This window comes from Anopheles stephensi, chromosome 2, assembly GCF_013141755.1.
Source record: "Anopheles stephensi strain Indian chromosome 2, UCI_ANSTEP_V1.0, whole genome shotgun sequence".
NCBI lineage: Eukaryota > Metazoa > Arthropoda > Insecta > Diptera > Culicidae > Anopheles > Anopheles stephensi.
The window spans coordinates 76,161,063-76,174,906 of record NC_050202.1 but is presented as its reverse complement, the minus strand read 5'-3'; the positions used below and the strand labels follow the sequence as shown (position 1 = coordinate 76,174,906).

Here is a 13,844-nt window from a genome sequence, read left to right as displayed (position 1 = left end):
ATACGCTGATGACATGGTGATCCAAGCAAACACAGATCCTGGATGCTTTGGTTGATAGCATGTTATTGAAAATCAAAGTACACATTGGAAGTACAATTTAAAAGGCCCTCAACGAAGACAATTAATTTAATTCAGTGTCGATAGTTAAACTGAAAGGATGTGTAAAGGACAAAGTTTCTACCGTGCAAGAGTTCAAATAATTGAAGGGGGTAAATAGACATCGTTGGTTTGAGGATTGTGCAGTGAATTCAACATGTCATGAGAATGGTACCGATCAGGAAAATCGTAGTAAGCCTGAAACTGAGACGGAGTGATGGCGTTGATAGGTCCGTCAGTAAGGCCAGAATTTTAGATTGCTAGACGACTGTGCTAGACCGTACAGAGCGGTATCATGGACTTAGGTAGCAGACCAAGACCACCAAGCGGAAGAAGCGTCCAATAGCAAAGGAGGTAAGTGATAGTTGGGCAATTTCTATTTGCCTAACGCAGTGCCGCACTGTCTGCAGGCCCTCTATACTATTTACCACAACTGAAGGTATCAGGTAGGAGTTCGACATTTCAATTCTACCTTCATTAATATAAATTGAAATCTTGCACAGAAATTGTGGTCCCAGGGTAGAAATGAAGGTCATTTTAATTTCACCTCCATCAGGAATTTGGTACGAGACCACGGATATTACTATACTGCCATTTACAACGTGCAATTACAACTTTTTTTTCCTGTAGGTCCTTAACTTACTACGTTAAACGTCGGCCGAAGGTGTACATTCTAGGCAGGCAGGTGGCACTATGTCTCGACGCACAAACTAGGTCATTCCCAAGAACCAAAAGTAAAACATCAAACAAACCCCCTAAGAACCATCCCCTTCGGGAACAACCATCGCGATTGAGTTATTGCAACGGGGAGGTTGCACATTCCGTCCTCTTCTTTCACCTCAACACACACACACACGATGTGCCGAAATGCAGAAGTTAGTAGTGATCCGGTCCGTGGGGGTGATCGGGTAAAACAAACCCCCCCCCCCCCCCCCCTGCCCGGGTCGCGTTGATGCGTTGCCGGGACAGCGTTCCCTGCATTTTTTTTTCTCTTTCCGCGCCCTATTACAGTGCGGAAGTTAGGCGTGTGGTGTCTTCCCCAGCCATCCACTGCGCCGGTTGGGGGAGGATGGAACGAGATAGCACAAGTGAGTGTGTGCGAGAAGGAGCGAGTGTGTGTATGCAGGTTGCGTTAGGAATGGGGAAGTATCGGCTTTAGTCGCGCGCTGCTCGTCCGCCGGATTGGTAACGGATTTTCCGCCGGGATTCTACGGGTGGCTACCGGGTACGTTGTTGATCGGTGTTACTGTGATCCGCTGCTTAAGAGTGCGCCTGTTTGGTGATTAAAATTCGTTGTTCTGTCATCATTAGTGGTTTATATTGGTGCGGCAGCGGGAAGGTGACGTCTTGCCTAAGGGCCGACACGCAACGAAGGGCTGCGCGTCTGTCGGCAGCCAAGACAGACTCCCGATGCAGAAGAAGAATATGTTCCATTTTTGTCTTCTCGTATGCCTATAAATAGTTGACGCGTGATCGTGCGGAACTCGGTTCGTTTTTGGGTGGTTTCGAAACAAATTTTGTGGTGCGTTCGTTACGAGTCTTGCAGCCCGAGCTGTATGGGAGCTAGTTTTTGAACCTCCGAAAGATATCCGCTTTAGAATAATTCCAACATCCAAATGAGATCTCTAAGATTGAATGAATTACGTGCGGTAAAGTGACTTACAGATCGTAGCTTCCTTACTGAGTGGACCCTCGAGGGACACGCCTTTACAGAGCCCTACGGTTACCAAGGTGCCGGGAAAGAAAATTCCATCAGTTTCTTCCATCCTTCCGCCGCCGGATTGGTACGCCGATCGTACCGAAAACCGAAAATGTTTAATCAATCAAAACCATAGTACCGTGTCTGCATCCTACTGCACGGTGCGACCAGCATTGTTCGCCATTCTTGGTCGTCGTTTGGTGCGGGCGTCTTGGAAACCAAACCCCCCCCCCCCACCCCTTCCTTTCCTTTGGGGAATGTTTTCGCATTCCTTGCCTCGTCGATGCCTCGTGAATAGTACGGTAATAGTTGTTTTTGTTGTGGCGCCATTTTGGCCGATTAAGAATCTCGGGGTTCCTCGGGGAGGTGGGAGTGCTGTAGTACACTTGGTTGCGTCGCCGTCGTCCTGGGTGACGCACTGGGGTTGTTTTGCTGCCAACCCAACCCCCTTGGACCATCCATTGCATGAAATTACCACACGCGCCAAGTGTAATGGGCAGATTAATCGTTTCTAGATAACCCTTTTACCGACTCTATATCGCTTACAATGCAAAATGGATGTTACTGTAAGGATTAACAATCGCTTACACCTTGTAACTGCTTTCGCTTACACCTTGCCTTGTAACTGAGAAGAAAGGGCCATGAAATTGGTTCGCTATCACCGCGATCGACCAGCAAACAACACGCCCACAAGGACCATGGTGATGATCTACTTTTCACTAATGACATCTCCCGCTCCTGTAGTTCCCGGCCAGTACTGAGGTACTGTGGGCGAGAATGGATTCGTTCTAAAACGCCATTAACTTTTCGTTGCCTTTCCATTTGTTCATATTAAGCTTATGATTTGTACCTTTTGGCGGGGGGGGGGGTGGCTCGCTGCCTGGAGCTTTCTTTTGTCCCCTCCTTTTCACGTCATGGAAACGTGACGCACTCCCCGAAGCATACCGAATGCTACGTTTTGTTTATGTGGCCACATTGGAAATGTGGGGGAAAGGTTTGCCAAAAACTGTTTAACCTAGTTTTGGATTTTGTTTTTATCACCTTACAACTACGCAAAACAAAAACAACGACGCAATAACGCAGTAGGAGAGCAAGTGGTTAGTTTTAGCTTTAAAACCAATGGTTCAAAAATAGTTTTAAAAATAGGTATAAAAAATACTTCATTTGTAAAAATGCCATTGAAGGCTGATTTATTAAATGAGTAGTACAAGTGCAGTTGATGTTCATCCCCCAGTGGCCTTCGTTTGTGCCCTGCGTCTCTCGCCTTGCAACTGTTGGGGTCGACTCCAACCGGAAGGTGATGGTCGAATTGACCGTGTCCGGAAACAGTACAGTGCAGTAAAGGCAGGAATAAATAGATTACAAGCAAGAGAGAGAAAGAGAGAGAGAACGAACCGAAGGGGTGAAAAAGAGTTATCGTGTCCAATTCGTGCCAGGTCGTTGGTTCCAGTTCATTGGTTGAGGGTGGGTTTAGCAGGGCGTAGTGGATGTTGTTTAATGCGATTTTTTTAGAACTTAAACGCGCGAAGCTTAAACTTGGGGTTGGAAGGAACCGACTGACATTGACAATTCGATTTTTTTATGATTACCCGGTTTTTGGTTTTGTTTTGCTTCCAATTGCATCTAACTAATTCAATGATATCGTAACGAATGCACTGAGCTATTGATTTTAAATTTGTTTACTCACCGACAGAGTGGAGGCATTAAAAAAAGTGTTAATATTCCCCAAATTAAGAGGAATAACAGATCGACAGTGGAGTGAAGCGCATTATGCACATTTCTATGTGAAATGTTAATATGTGTTGTAAAAAGGGTGGTAATAAGAAAGCATGCAATAAGTTTTTATAAAGTGCAAAAATGATCATGTTGAAAGTGAAAGGCGCGAGCATCAATCTAATGAGTGTATAAAAGTGAAAAGAAAGAAATAGAGTGCAATTACTTCTGTAAATCTCCGAATAGAAGCATGTGCTTGTAAAAGCAACCGGAAACAAAATGAATACGAACAACAACGAGGGAAAGACAACAACTGCTTCGGTATATCGTTTGTTGCAGGTACGTTATAGAACTAATCTAAAGGTAATAAAATCCCTTCACTCTAAACCAGTCAGCCACAATAACTCAATTAAGTTTTGTAATGGTCCCATTTTGCATACGGCAACGCAACTAGTCAAACGATCATCAAAGTCAATCAACCAAAGCAAGGAAGTGCCTGTGTGTCTATGCAAATGCCTCGCCCAGTAGCAGCAGCCAGGAATGCGATCGATCTTTGACGTGGAACACAATCCATAAGGCCACAATGTACGTCTATGCAAGCTGACAAAGCCCGTATCTTGATCGTTAATTAAGATCCACTTATGATGTCTGTCTTCCCAGTTTGCAAAAAAGCAAAAAAGAAAAGTGGTCTCCCTCCAGTGCCTTGAACCGTCAATGACCTGTGACCGATAAGTAAAAATATTTCCGTCGTTGAGTGTGTACTGCAGGCACGCTGCGCTCTGTTTCCTGTGTTTGTGCCATGTGTTTTCACTCAAGTGAAAACAACACTTCGGGTTGCGAGAGATTAATTACATCCAGCGGGGAGTCGGATCGGTCGTTTGGGAGTCGTCTGTTTCTTGAGTTCTTCTTGAGAAGGGAATGCAATAAGGGCTTAGAATGTTGTTGGCTGAATAGGAGTTGATGCTCTGATGACTCTTACAGAGACGAAGAGGCCTAACAATTCAAATATTACTTCACTGTTCAGTGTATTGCATACTTTAAGGAGCAACTGTATAATTAACATTATCAATTCATTTAATTTATCCCTCTATTTTCCCCCGGCGTCTCTTTCAGAATCCGGCCCCGATATGCATGTTTTACTTTGCCCATCCATTTGGCATCGCTTCCCCAGCCAGCGGTGCGAAACTGGCCCAAGTTCGGGATAAGGCCACCAACGGATGTAAGGCACCTGTGGCGTCAGAATCGACCGCTGCCAAATGTACCAACGGCAACGGAACTGCGAATGGAGGGCAGAAACTATGTAAGCCCAACGGAAAGCTGACTACTGGTGACGGAGTGCGCAATGCTTCGAAACCGCAGCGAAAAATCAATGGACTGTGCAGTGGTCCGGTAAACGGTGACCCAAAACAGTGTCGCCAATCGCACCGGGAGCCACCGAAGCGGTCGAAAAAGCACCGAACCCATCGGAGGATTAGCAACTTTGAAAAGTTTCTGCTCGAAATTCAGCATTCGCACACGTGTGGCCGAGGCTCGTCCAAGGTGCGGCACATCGATCGGGAAGACCGGCTAACGCCACTCGTACCGTGGCCAAGCATTATCTGGAATCGAGATTTTCTCATCCCTACGCTACTGCAGGCATTGGCCCAGCAGCACGGTAAGTAAATTGGTGTTCTGTTTTGGTTTTTTTTTTATTGTTTGGTTCTCCTATATGAATAAGGTTGAATCGTCAATGAGTTCCTCAAAGCAGCGGAAAAACTCGTCCAGAAAATGGAAAATGAGAGGATTTTATTTTCACTCCTTTTTTTCCATTGGATGGGTATAACTCAGCACCACCGAAATCGTGATTCAATTCGGCTCCAATGGTACTCATTTCGGCTAGACTAGGTGAGAAGCAATGGAGCGGGCCATATAGGTACGCCGGTCAGGAAAATCCATGCACCCCAAACTGTGTGCGGCTCGTGTGAAAAAAATGTAAACAAAACAGCTGATGGGAAACGTGTTGCTAGCTTTTCCTCTCGCACGAGCACAAACACTTTTAGTTCGGGTATTTTCCCGCCGGAGAACGGCACTCGGCTGGCTGGCGGCACTCACTCTCCGTTTGGGCAAAGGTACGGATGAGATGCGATGAGTGTAAGGTTGGCTTCTACTGCTGTCAGTTAGTATCTGTTCTTGTAAGTAGTTTCAATTAATTAATTCATACATTTTCATCCAGATGGCGATTTTTTTCTTACTACCGGGAGAATTAATTTGGCAAGTTTTTTTTTTGTTTAATTTGCTAAATAAAGAATTGAATATTGTTTAAAAAAACTGTCTAAAAAAATTGTTGGATTATTGAATCAATGTTCATGCTAGCTATTTCCTCCTTTTTTATTAAGGACGGTCTGGCCGTAATGCTTCCTTCCTGCGTATTTTCTGCCTTGATCTTGATAAAGCTAATAATTTTTTTTATTAAATAATATTGCTATCAATATGATCTAAATTCCATCGGACATAAGGCTACAATCCAAGCCTACATGAGCTAATTTTTTATTTTTAAATAATCACAAGTTAAGTTTTTATTAAAACATTTTATACATTTACCTACAAATTTCAAACGTTTCAAACAACCCGACCAGACCGGCAAAACCGGTCATGAGTACCATCCTAGTAACTCGATCGATGCACCGAACTCACTTGTGAGTGCTGCTTAAAGTAGAGTTCTCCTGCTCGCTGAGAAGGCCTTCCCCGTTGGCAGCAGACGCAACGACACCGAGTCTGCTAACGGCCGCCAACGGTGCACGTTGTTTGTCTTTGCCGGATTTGGTGATCGTCCCGACCGACCTCACCTAGCCGCTGCTTCGGAAGACCAGGCTTAATTTATAGCGGCTCCGTACATGAGCAAGCAAAGACACATTCGAAGGTAAATGGTTTCGATTTGTTACCGGGTGACATCGATGTCGACGCCAAGACAAATCGCGTCTTAGTTCTTTGTGCAAAAGTGCCATAAAAGTGCAACGACATTCGGCGCGTTTGGGTCAGTGACGGTAACCTCGCGCGAGGTCATAACGCGAGGTGTGTCGTGTGCGGGAGGTGTGAAAGTGTGATGCCGTGCAACGGTTTGTTGTTGTGCGTTGTGGTCCATCAATTGCAACCGAGTTAGTGGAAAATGTTTCGAGATTCGAACAGGTGAAGCAAGCACCTTTACAGGCACCAATTAAAGCGTTGTTTTGATTGTGCAGTGTATAATATTATCGCAAGTGTTATTATACAAAAAAAGCGAGAGCGAAAAGTATTTAAAACCCTGGCGGCCCCCCCTCTTAAGATGGTTATCACAGTAGGGCATGTTTTCGTGCAACAGGCATAATTTGTCCTTTGCTCAAACGAAACACATACAGCACACAGCAGCAGCAGCAGCAGCCGGGAACTGAAGAATGGGACCACTTTTCTTCGGGTGACTAGACGGAAAACGTAAACGATTGGAGGCCGACAATTGGCCGGCATTACTTCCCAGGTAGCTCCACTCTTCTTCAGTGCAGACGTTAAGGTAGGTTCCCATTGCGATTCGGTAGCATTTTAAAAGAACTCCAACGGGAACTGTGGATGGAAGACGTTTGCCATACCTTCCCGGAAAACTGGCCCCATATTTTCCGTAACATTTCCGCTCGCACGAAAGAACAACGGGTTGGTCGGAACTGTTTTTCCAAGAAATTACATGCAAACAAATCCTAAACCGTCATCGTAGCCTTTATCTTGCTGGGAAGGAAAATTAACCGAGTGAAAAAGGTAGTTGTAACGTTGTTTGTGTTGTTCTGTCCTCAGACTCAGAGGAGCGCCATTGTTTGGTGTGTTTGTGTGGGTCTGATTAAAAGACGGACCCAGTTGTCATGCAAATTGCATCCTGGCAGGCGCATTTATCTTTTGGGACTAGCGAATTAAAATTGTCTCCATGTAACGTGGTAATCCTTCCTTGATTAATTTATAAACTTTTCTTATCTTAACCCAATATCCTGTCGACTGTCGATAACGCATCGCTTGCACGAACATGTATCATCACGTCGTTCGGTTACTTGTAATACCACGCTACACGGAACAATTTCCATCCCCATTATCTACGCCCCGCTAAATTAGATTCTTACATTGCTACGATCGATTACCGGTCCTGCCTCCTTTCGTCCCTTAAATGTTCGTCCCCAACTGTCCGCCTCTGGGGGCAGACCACTTTTGTGCGAGCCACCCGTTCCGACGCCTCGTCATCAACGCCAGCACTGTTGTGATCAATTGTAGTTTGTCCGATTATCGATTACAAGTCTTGTGAATGTTTGAATAGGTGAAAGACAAAAGCAACGACAAAAAGAAAAAACCGATCGTAAAAAATGAAAACCACTTCATGACGCAGGAAGGTTTCTTTTCTTCAACCGTAATTGAACCGTGCAGCCTTCAACGGACTATTTGAGAGTTTGTGCTTCGGTGGTGCCGGCTACACACGCTGCATGTTCCGTGTCTGCGTATGTTAGCGATATCCTGCCGAGAGGAACTAACAGCTGGACCAGTTCCCTACGCCTTGGTTCATAATTTATCGTCTCAAAGTTCGTTGAATTCAATTCGTACTTGCCGGGACTTGCCAAGTTGGCCGAGGAACGGAAAAGCGAACGGTCGCTTCTTTGCGTGTTCGCATAAAACTTTCAACCCTGTGACGGTTGGGAAAAGTTTTGCACCGAATGCGGCCCTGTGCTGTGAGGGTGGGTCCTGCACAATAACTAAATGAACAGGATACACGCCGAACGAAAGCTTTCAGATGGTGGAAGATTTTTGGACGCCGGGCCGGTACTGGCTTACGAGCGGAGCACTCTCAATAGTTGATGATCTTGAACGGACGGATGGTATAAGTATGTTGTTTACTGTTTATTTCAATTTGCCAAGAGGTAAACAGTCTCCCTCGCCCCATCTTGTCTGCACCAACAAGTGGCATCGGGTGAAAGGAAGAGAACACTCAAGAACTTTTCCATTGTCATAGTGTTGAGTAGATTGATTGTTACCTTAGACGAACAGGGATTTTGTCTTTTGGTAAAGAGGCTGCTCGAATGTCTGCAGAAATTGGTTAATTAACCACACGTACAATGGTAGCTCTCGACATACTGGCATCAATATTTTAAGGAACAATTTTAATACTTTTGAGTGTTGATTGATGGCTCAAATTTGATAATATTGTCCCTTGTGTCAGACGATCAATTCTTCGAGGTATCTTTGACAAGCTAATCATGCTGGTAATGAGACTTTTTTAAAGTCTTCTTTAGTAGTTTAATAAATACCCTTAAAAACTCTAGTGGCACTGAGACTCGTTTTCATAACTGACATGATTCGGATATCCCATCCAAAGACACACTCTAGAACTCTTTAAACTAATACGACAAATAATTCCCAGAACAACCACAAACCGAGGGTAGACATGCCGCTCTACCAAGTAGAACCTGTCAGCGTGCCAGTAATCACACATTTATGACATCCGCTCACTCCACTTTTTGCATGCCGAAAAAAAGAAAATAACCCAAAACATGATGGTGTCTAGCAATGCGAAAGGATGAGTCACCGAGCATGACCAAGGGCGTCGAAGAATCGTCGTCACGCCGTCACAAGACGCTCATAACGTACGGTTTCGTTCGTTTCGAAACGGCGAGAAAATTGTTCCCCCGAATTATCACCACCCGGAGGGAATCCGATCGAATGCCACATCACTCATTAGTGGGCCAATTTAAACCACAACGAGAGACTTGCCTTTCGCTGGAAACTCTGGAAGGCGAACGCACATACGGCAGACCTATGCAACGAAAATGAACCCCCCACACGGAGGTTCTTCAGTATTCCGGCTGGCGATACCACATCTGTAATGCTCGCGTACTATTTTTGGACATTAAGCTGGAATTATGGAGCAGTAACATTGGATTTTGAATTGTTCATATGGAAACGATTAGATGTTAAGTGTTAAGTTCTACAGTAAGATGTAGGACGTATGTGTGTTTTAAATTGATTTGAGGGTCATGCATGTCATGAGTATGTTGCACCTAACATGGCAGCAATTGAGATTGCGTGATGTATTCTGATACCAAAGGCCGTTATAGCACTCTTACACATGATTGAGTTATTTTGGAGTACACTGGCCTTAAATGTTCTCAAACCTCAATTCTTGCTTTAATAAAACTTTCCACCAAGTCCAAACCCACTTTTCGCTTACGTAGATTAAGTGACAACGTGTTGCATTATCTGCGGCTCGGAAAAATTGTCACGTACCACGTACCAACGCTTTCCCGGACGCCTCTCACCGAACCTCCTTCACGTCCGTGCATAAACTGTGCCAGATGTTCTAGGTCTTTTTGTTGCTGTTATCGGTCTTGGCGTTCTTAATATTTGCCCCAATAAATCTCTTCGCTCTCGTGGTGCCCATTTTATTCCCTTCCACCCACTGTATCGGACACGGAAACGGGGAAGATAATCTTACCTTGCCGTTTTTATCGCTCACTCAGCGTGTGTACGTCGAGCGAGTACATTTGCCATGACAGGCAGGAGCTGTGTTGCAATACAGTTCCATCAGCGAGATTCCACAACGCGCCCTGCTACTATCCTGGCGGATTATTTCCCTTTCGAAGCACATGAAGTGTGAAAGTTTTTCTCTCCCACAACCCATGGTCGTTCCCGTCTCGTGGGGGTTTGCCTTTGGGGCTTTTTTTTTTAAAGGTACCTTCCACTTCACTTGGCTGCAAGTGCTTCGATCGATTGAAACGACAAACGGTTGTGAAAGGTCATGGTCATCGCGATGGGATAGGATCCCCCGGGAATGGTGCTGTGCAGCGGAACCAGCTCTGGCGCACACAAATGAAAATTGCTGATGGATTGTGTGATGTACAGGATAATATGGGAAGGGGAAAATTAAGCTTTCCCTCCCCGATAGCTTAATGACGGAGAGAGCGTGTAATTGATTCATCAAGCGGTTCGAATTGAGTTAATGTTTTGCGGTACAAAGCTCTAGACTCAAACGTTCTTAACGCTAAAGTAAGTCATTGGGGAGATTAAATTTAATCCTTTTCCACCATATATTACGCTACACTTGCTCGTCAATTGCAACTGTTTGCACTGATGCGAGTTCCACTCGTTTGTAGGTAGTGTAATTTACAATTTAAATTACAGCAGATTGTAAAATTAGATTTCGCTAGCGCTTCTGATGGTGCTTCACATCAATCAGGCTGTGGTTTAAATAGAATAATTGCCATTATATGTGAGCCCTTTTCAAGAGGTTCTCAACCTCGAACTTTGTCCACTTTGCCCATCATTCGTGCAAACAAGCGTGGCCAAGCTTCATTACGCCAGTGCACCAATTTACGAGTTTTGTTTACCGATTTTACTCACACGGGTTGGATCTGTCATCGAATGGTCATCGAAGCAAAATCGCAACACGGCTCAAATGGACTCAACACTTAATTATGTCAACAGTACAAAACAAAAAAGGAAGATTCCGACGAGCCGTGAAAGTGATAAGATAAATCGCTCCACAACACCCCAAAACGCAATCTATCACATCATTTGCGTCGGATCGTTCGGCAAGACACGACAAGACAAGTGGATATAATGGGACTGTAAAAATATGCTACCGTAAGGTGCCGGGTTGCGAGGCTTCGGGTTGATGGGAGATCCGGTCCGCGTCAGGACTTTTATCGACGAGACGTGACGACCTTCTCCACCGTACCAACGGGCAGAAGACTGACTGATTTGATGATGGCGTTGGTTGGTGTCTTCAGTTTTTCTGCTCATTTATTGATGGTGCCCGAGTGTTTGATTTTCTGTCACATGGGTTTTTTTTTTGTTGGTTGTTTGTTCCTCGTCAAAAGCAAATTAATCTCAATCGGAAGGACTTGATGCGTAGGAAATTGAAGGCGACACTGGCGCTGGAGAGTGCGGCCGAACATGGCAGAAGCTTTTCAGAGTGTTGACAGCTTTTCGCTGATGGAAGAATGGATGGAAGGTGTGGATTGTGTGGTTAAATTGACTTGGTTCTTGCTACTGTTGATGTGTTTTTGCATGTTCCAGGACCTGAGGTTAAATTGAAAGCTTGCGGACAGGAGCTGAGATGGAATATTTGTACTCTGTCAGTATAGCGATGTTCTATTATTTTTGTGAAAAGATTTAGCTAAGAGATGCTACAGTCCCGGAAGTCGGAAGTCCTCCTAACCTCCCCGTTTGTGATATAAATTTCTCACAATCCTTAAGCAAGACTGTCACATGTCATATGCTCGAAAGGAAATATTGTACTACACTAAATGTAGCCTTTAAAACGAATGTACCCTTTTAAAATTAAATAACGATAGTCATGTCCCAAACACGTGTCACCGGTAAACGCTGCCCCAAAACAAAACGAGGCTAAGAATGCTCACCGATTACTACGTAGTGTCACAGCAATGGTGTGCCAGCGAGCATTTGCCCGGCAGAGGACTGAATGGATCAATTAATTTCAGACACTCCGAGCAAACGCCGGACGAAGCTACTGTGGCCGCTGCCCCAAACAAACAGGAAACCACTCAGGTCCGGCCACGTGCTAATCGGTTGAGCTTAACCCGAGAAATGAGGCTATGGCAGAGTCCCGCTGTACGACTTACGAATTACTCTATGTCTCTCCCTCACCACAAAGACTCCAATTGGAATAAAACATACAGATTTGTTTTTCGCTCCCCATCGCTAGCATTTGCTTATCGAAAAGTGTGACAGCTGACCTGCTCCAGGCGACTCGCGTCCTAGACTTTCGCGTCCGTCCGATGTGCGACTTTTGCTTCACAATTTTGTGTGGTTAGTTTTTATTTCTCCATCCTACCCCCCACCAGGACGATTTGGGTCAATAGCCTGTGCGGGTCAATCGGCGTAAAGACCCGGGTGTCGGCTCGAACCCCGAAACTCGTGAGTCGAATCACAACAACGCATTAGCAACACATTACCACTGTTCCTTTGGTGGGCATTGGGGTTAAGATGGTGGGTCTTGCCGTTGCGCACTATCGGAGCGTAAGGATCTAGCTCAAACGCGAGTTTAATTGCTCCTTTACCGGCGCCAGATTCAAACCCTAACCTCATTCACTTTCGTTAACCTCTTTCATGTATTTCGGTTGTTCGGTAGGCAGAGACCCTAATTTGAGCGTTGTAAGCAATGGTGGTGGGCCAGCACAAACACTCGGACCAGCACAAACGGATCCAGCACTTTACACTTCCAACGGGGCATTGGAACAGATAGCGAAGGATGAGCCTGCTCCCGCCATAAGCAACGGAGGAAACATGCACGAACTACTACTAGATGCTAACGACCAGATAGATAATTCGCGTGCTCGTCCGAATGTGAAGTTTATCATCAAATTTCAAACTTTTGCCCCCGAGGGAGGGAGATCCACTCCAATTAGGGTGGCGGACATTCTTTGTAAGCTTAACTTTTTTCTCCAGGAGTGTCAGGCTCGCTAATGACGTAAATTTTGCTCTGCACACGGTGTAGAACTTTATGGCTCACTGTGGCCGGGAGAAGGTACGCCACGGAGAAGGAAAACTTTCAAACCATGATCACCAGCTACTGTGGACACACAGGTGCTTCTTCGGCACGAGCTTGTACCGGTGCGATACACCTCAAACAATGTTTATTGTTTTTGGGGTGCAATACTCTCGAGAGTAGGCAAATATTGGGTTAGGATAGGAAAAACTCAGCATCAGCAGCTGAGTGGGAAAGGACCAACAAGGTGGAAAGACAATAAACCTTACAAGTTGAGTATCGGAGCAACGTCGAGCTCACGTACCTTTTACACTGACCTTTGACTGTCGGGTTCCGGGAGTGTGAGAGTTTTGTCATCATGTTAGGGATGTGGGCGAGGATGATGCTGTTGTTGCCGGTTACGATCAATAGGTGGGAAAGAAAATTTCACTTTCAGAAGCTTCAAAATCCAATATGAGCAAGATGAAGGGAAGTCAAACATCACCCGCCCGGGGAAACATGATCTCTAGAATGTATCGGCAGGTGTTGGTTCTCACTTTAGTTTTCCTTTTGGAAAGGTTCGCTAAGAGCGTCTCGAGTTTCGAGCTACAGTCCTACCTCAATGCCTTTGCTGCTTCTTGTGTATCGGTGTAGTTGAGTAGTTAAGCAATAAGCAATCGATAGGGTAACATTAAATCAACACCCTTAAGAACCTCCGATTCGTCTCACTCGATAGGGAAAGCAAGACTTCGCTATTGCGAACCTGTAAAAGGGTTGTATACAGTTCCCCGATCACAGCAGGTACTTGTAGATATGAAGATCCAATACAGTCCCGTAATTCTGTAATAGTTCACATGGGCTCTCCTTATG

The 13,844-nt window shown here is 45.2% G+C and overlaps 1 protein-coding gene across 5 annotated transcripts in view; it reads left to right on the top strand.

The window, feature by feature from the left end:
• The first annotated feature begins 1,271 nt into the window (after positions 1-1,271).
• Positions 1,272-13,844, top strand: part of LOC118507698 — a 39,900-nt gene continuing 27,327 nt past the window's right edge. For 4 of the 5 annotated variants that reach the window (XR_004905687.1, XR_004905686.1, XM_036046560.1 and 1 more), the window contains exons 1-3: positions 1,272-1,321; positions 3,489-3,847; positions 4,622-5,162. Coding sequence is in view for 2 of the 5 variants with exons in the window: in XM_036046560.1 (XP_035902453.1) it covers positions 3,788-3,847; positions 4,622-5,162 (601 nt within the window). In the remaining 3 variants the exon portion in view is untranslated. Of the gene's footprint in view, positions 1,322-3,488; positions 3,848-4,621; positions 5,163-6,233; positions 7,032-13,844 lie in introns of those variants that run through there. The other variant, XM_036046561.1, reaches the window with a different exon arrangement.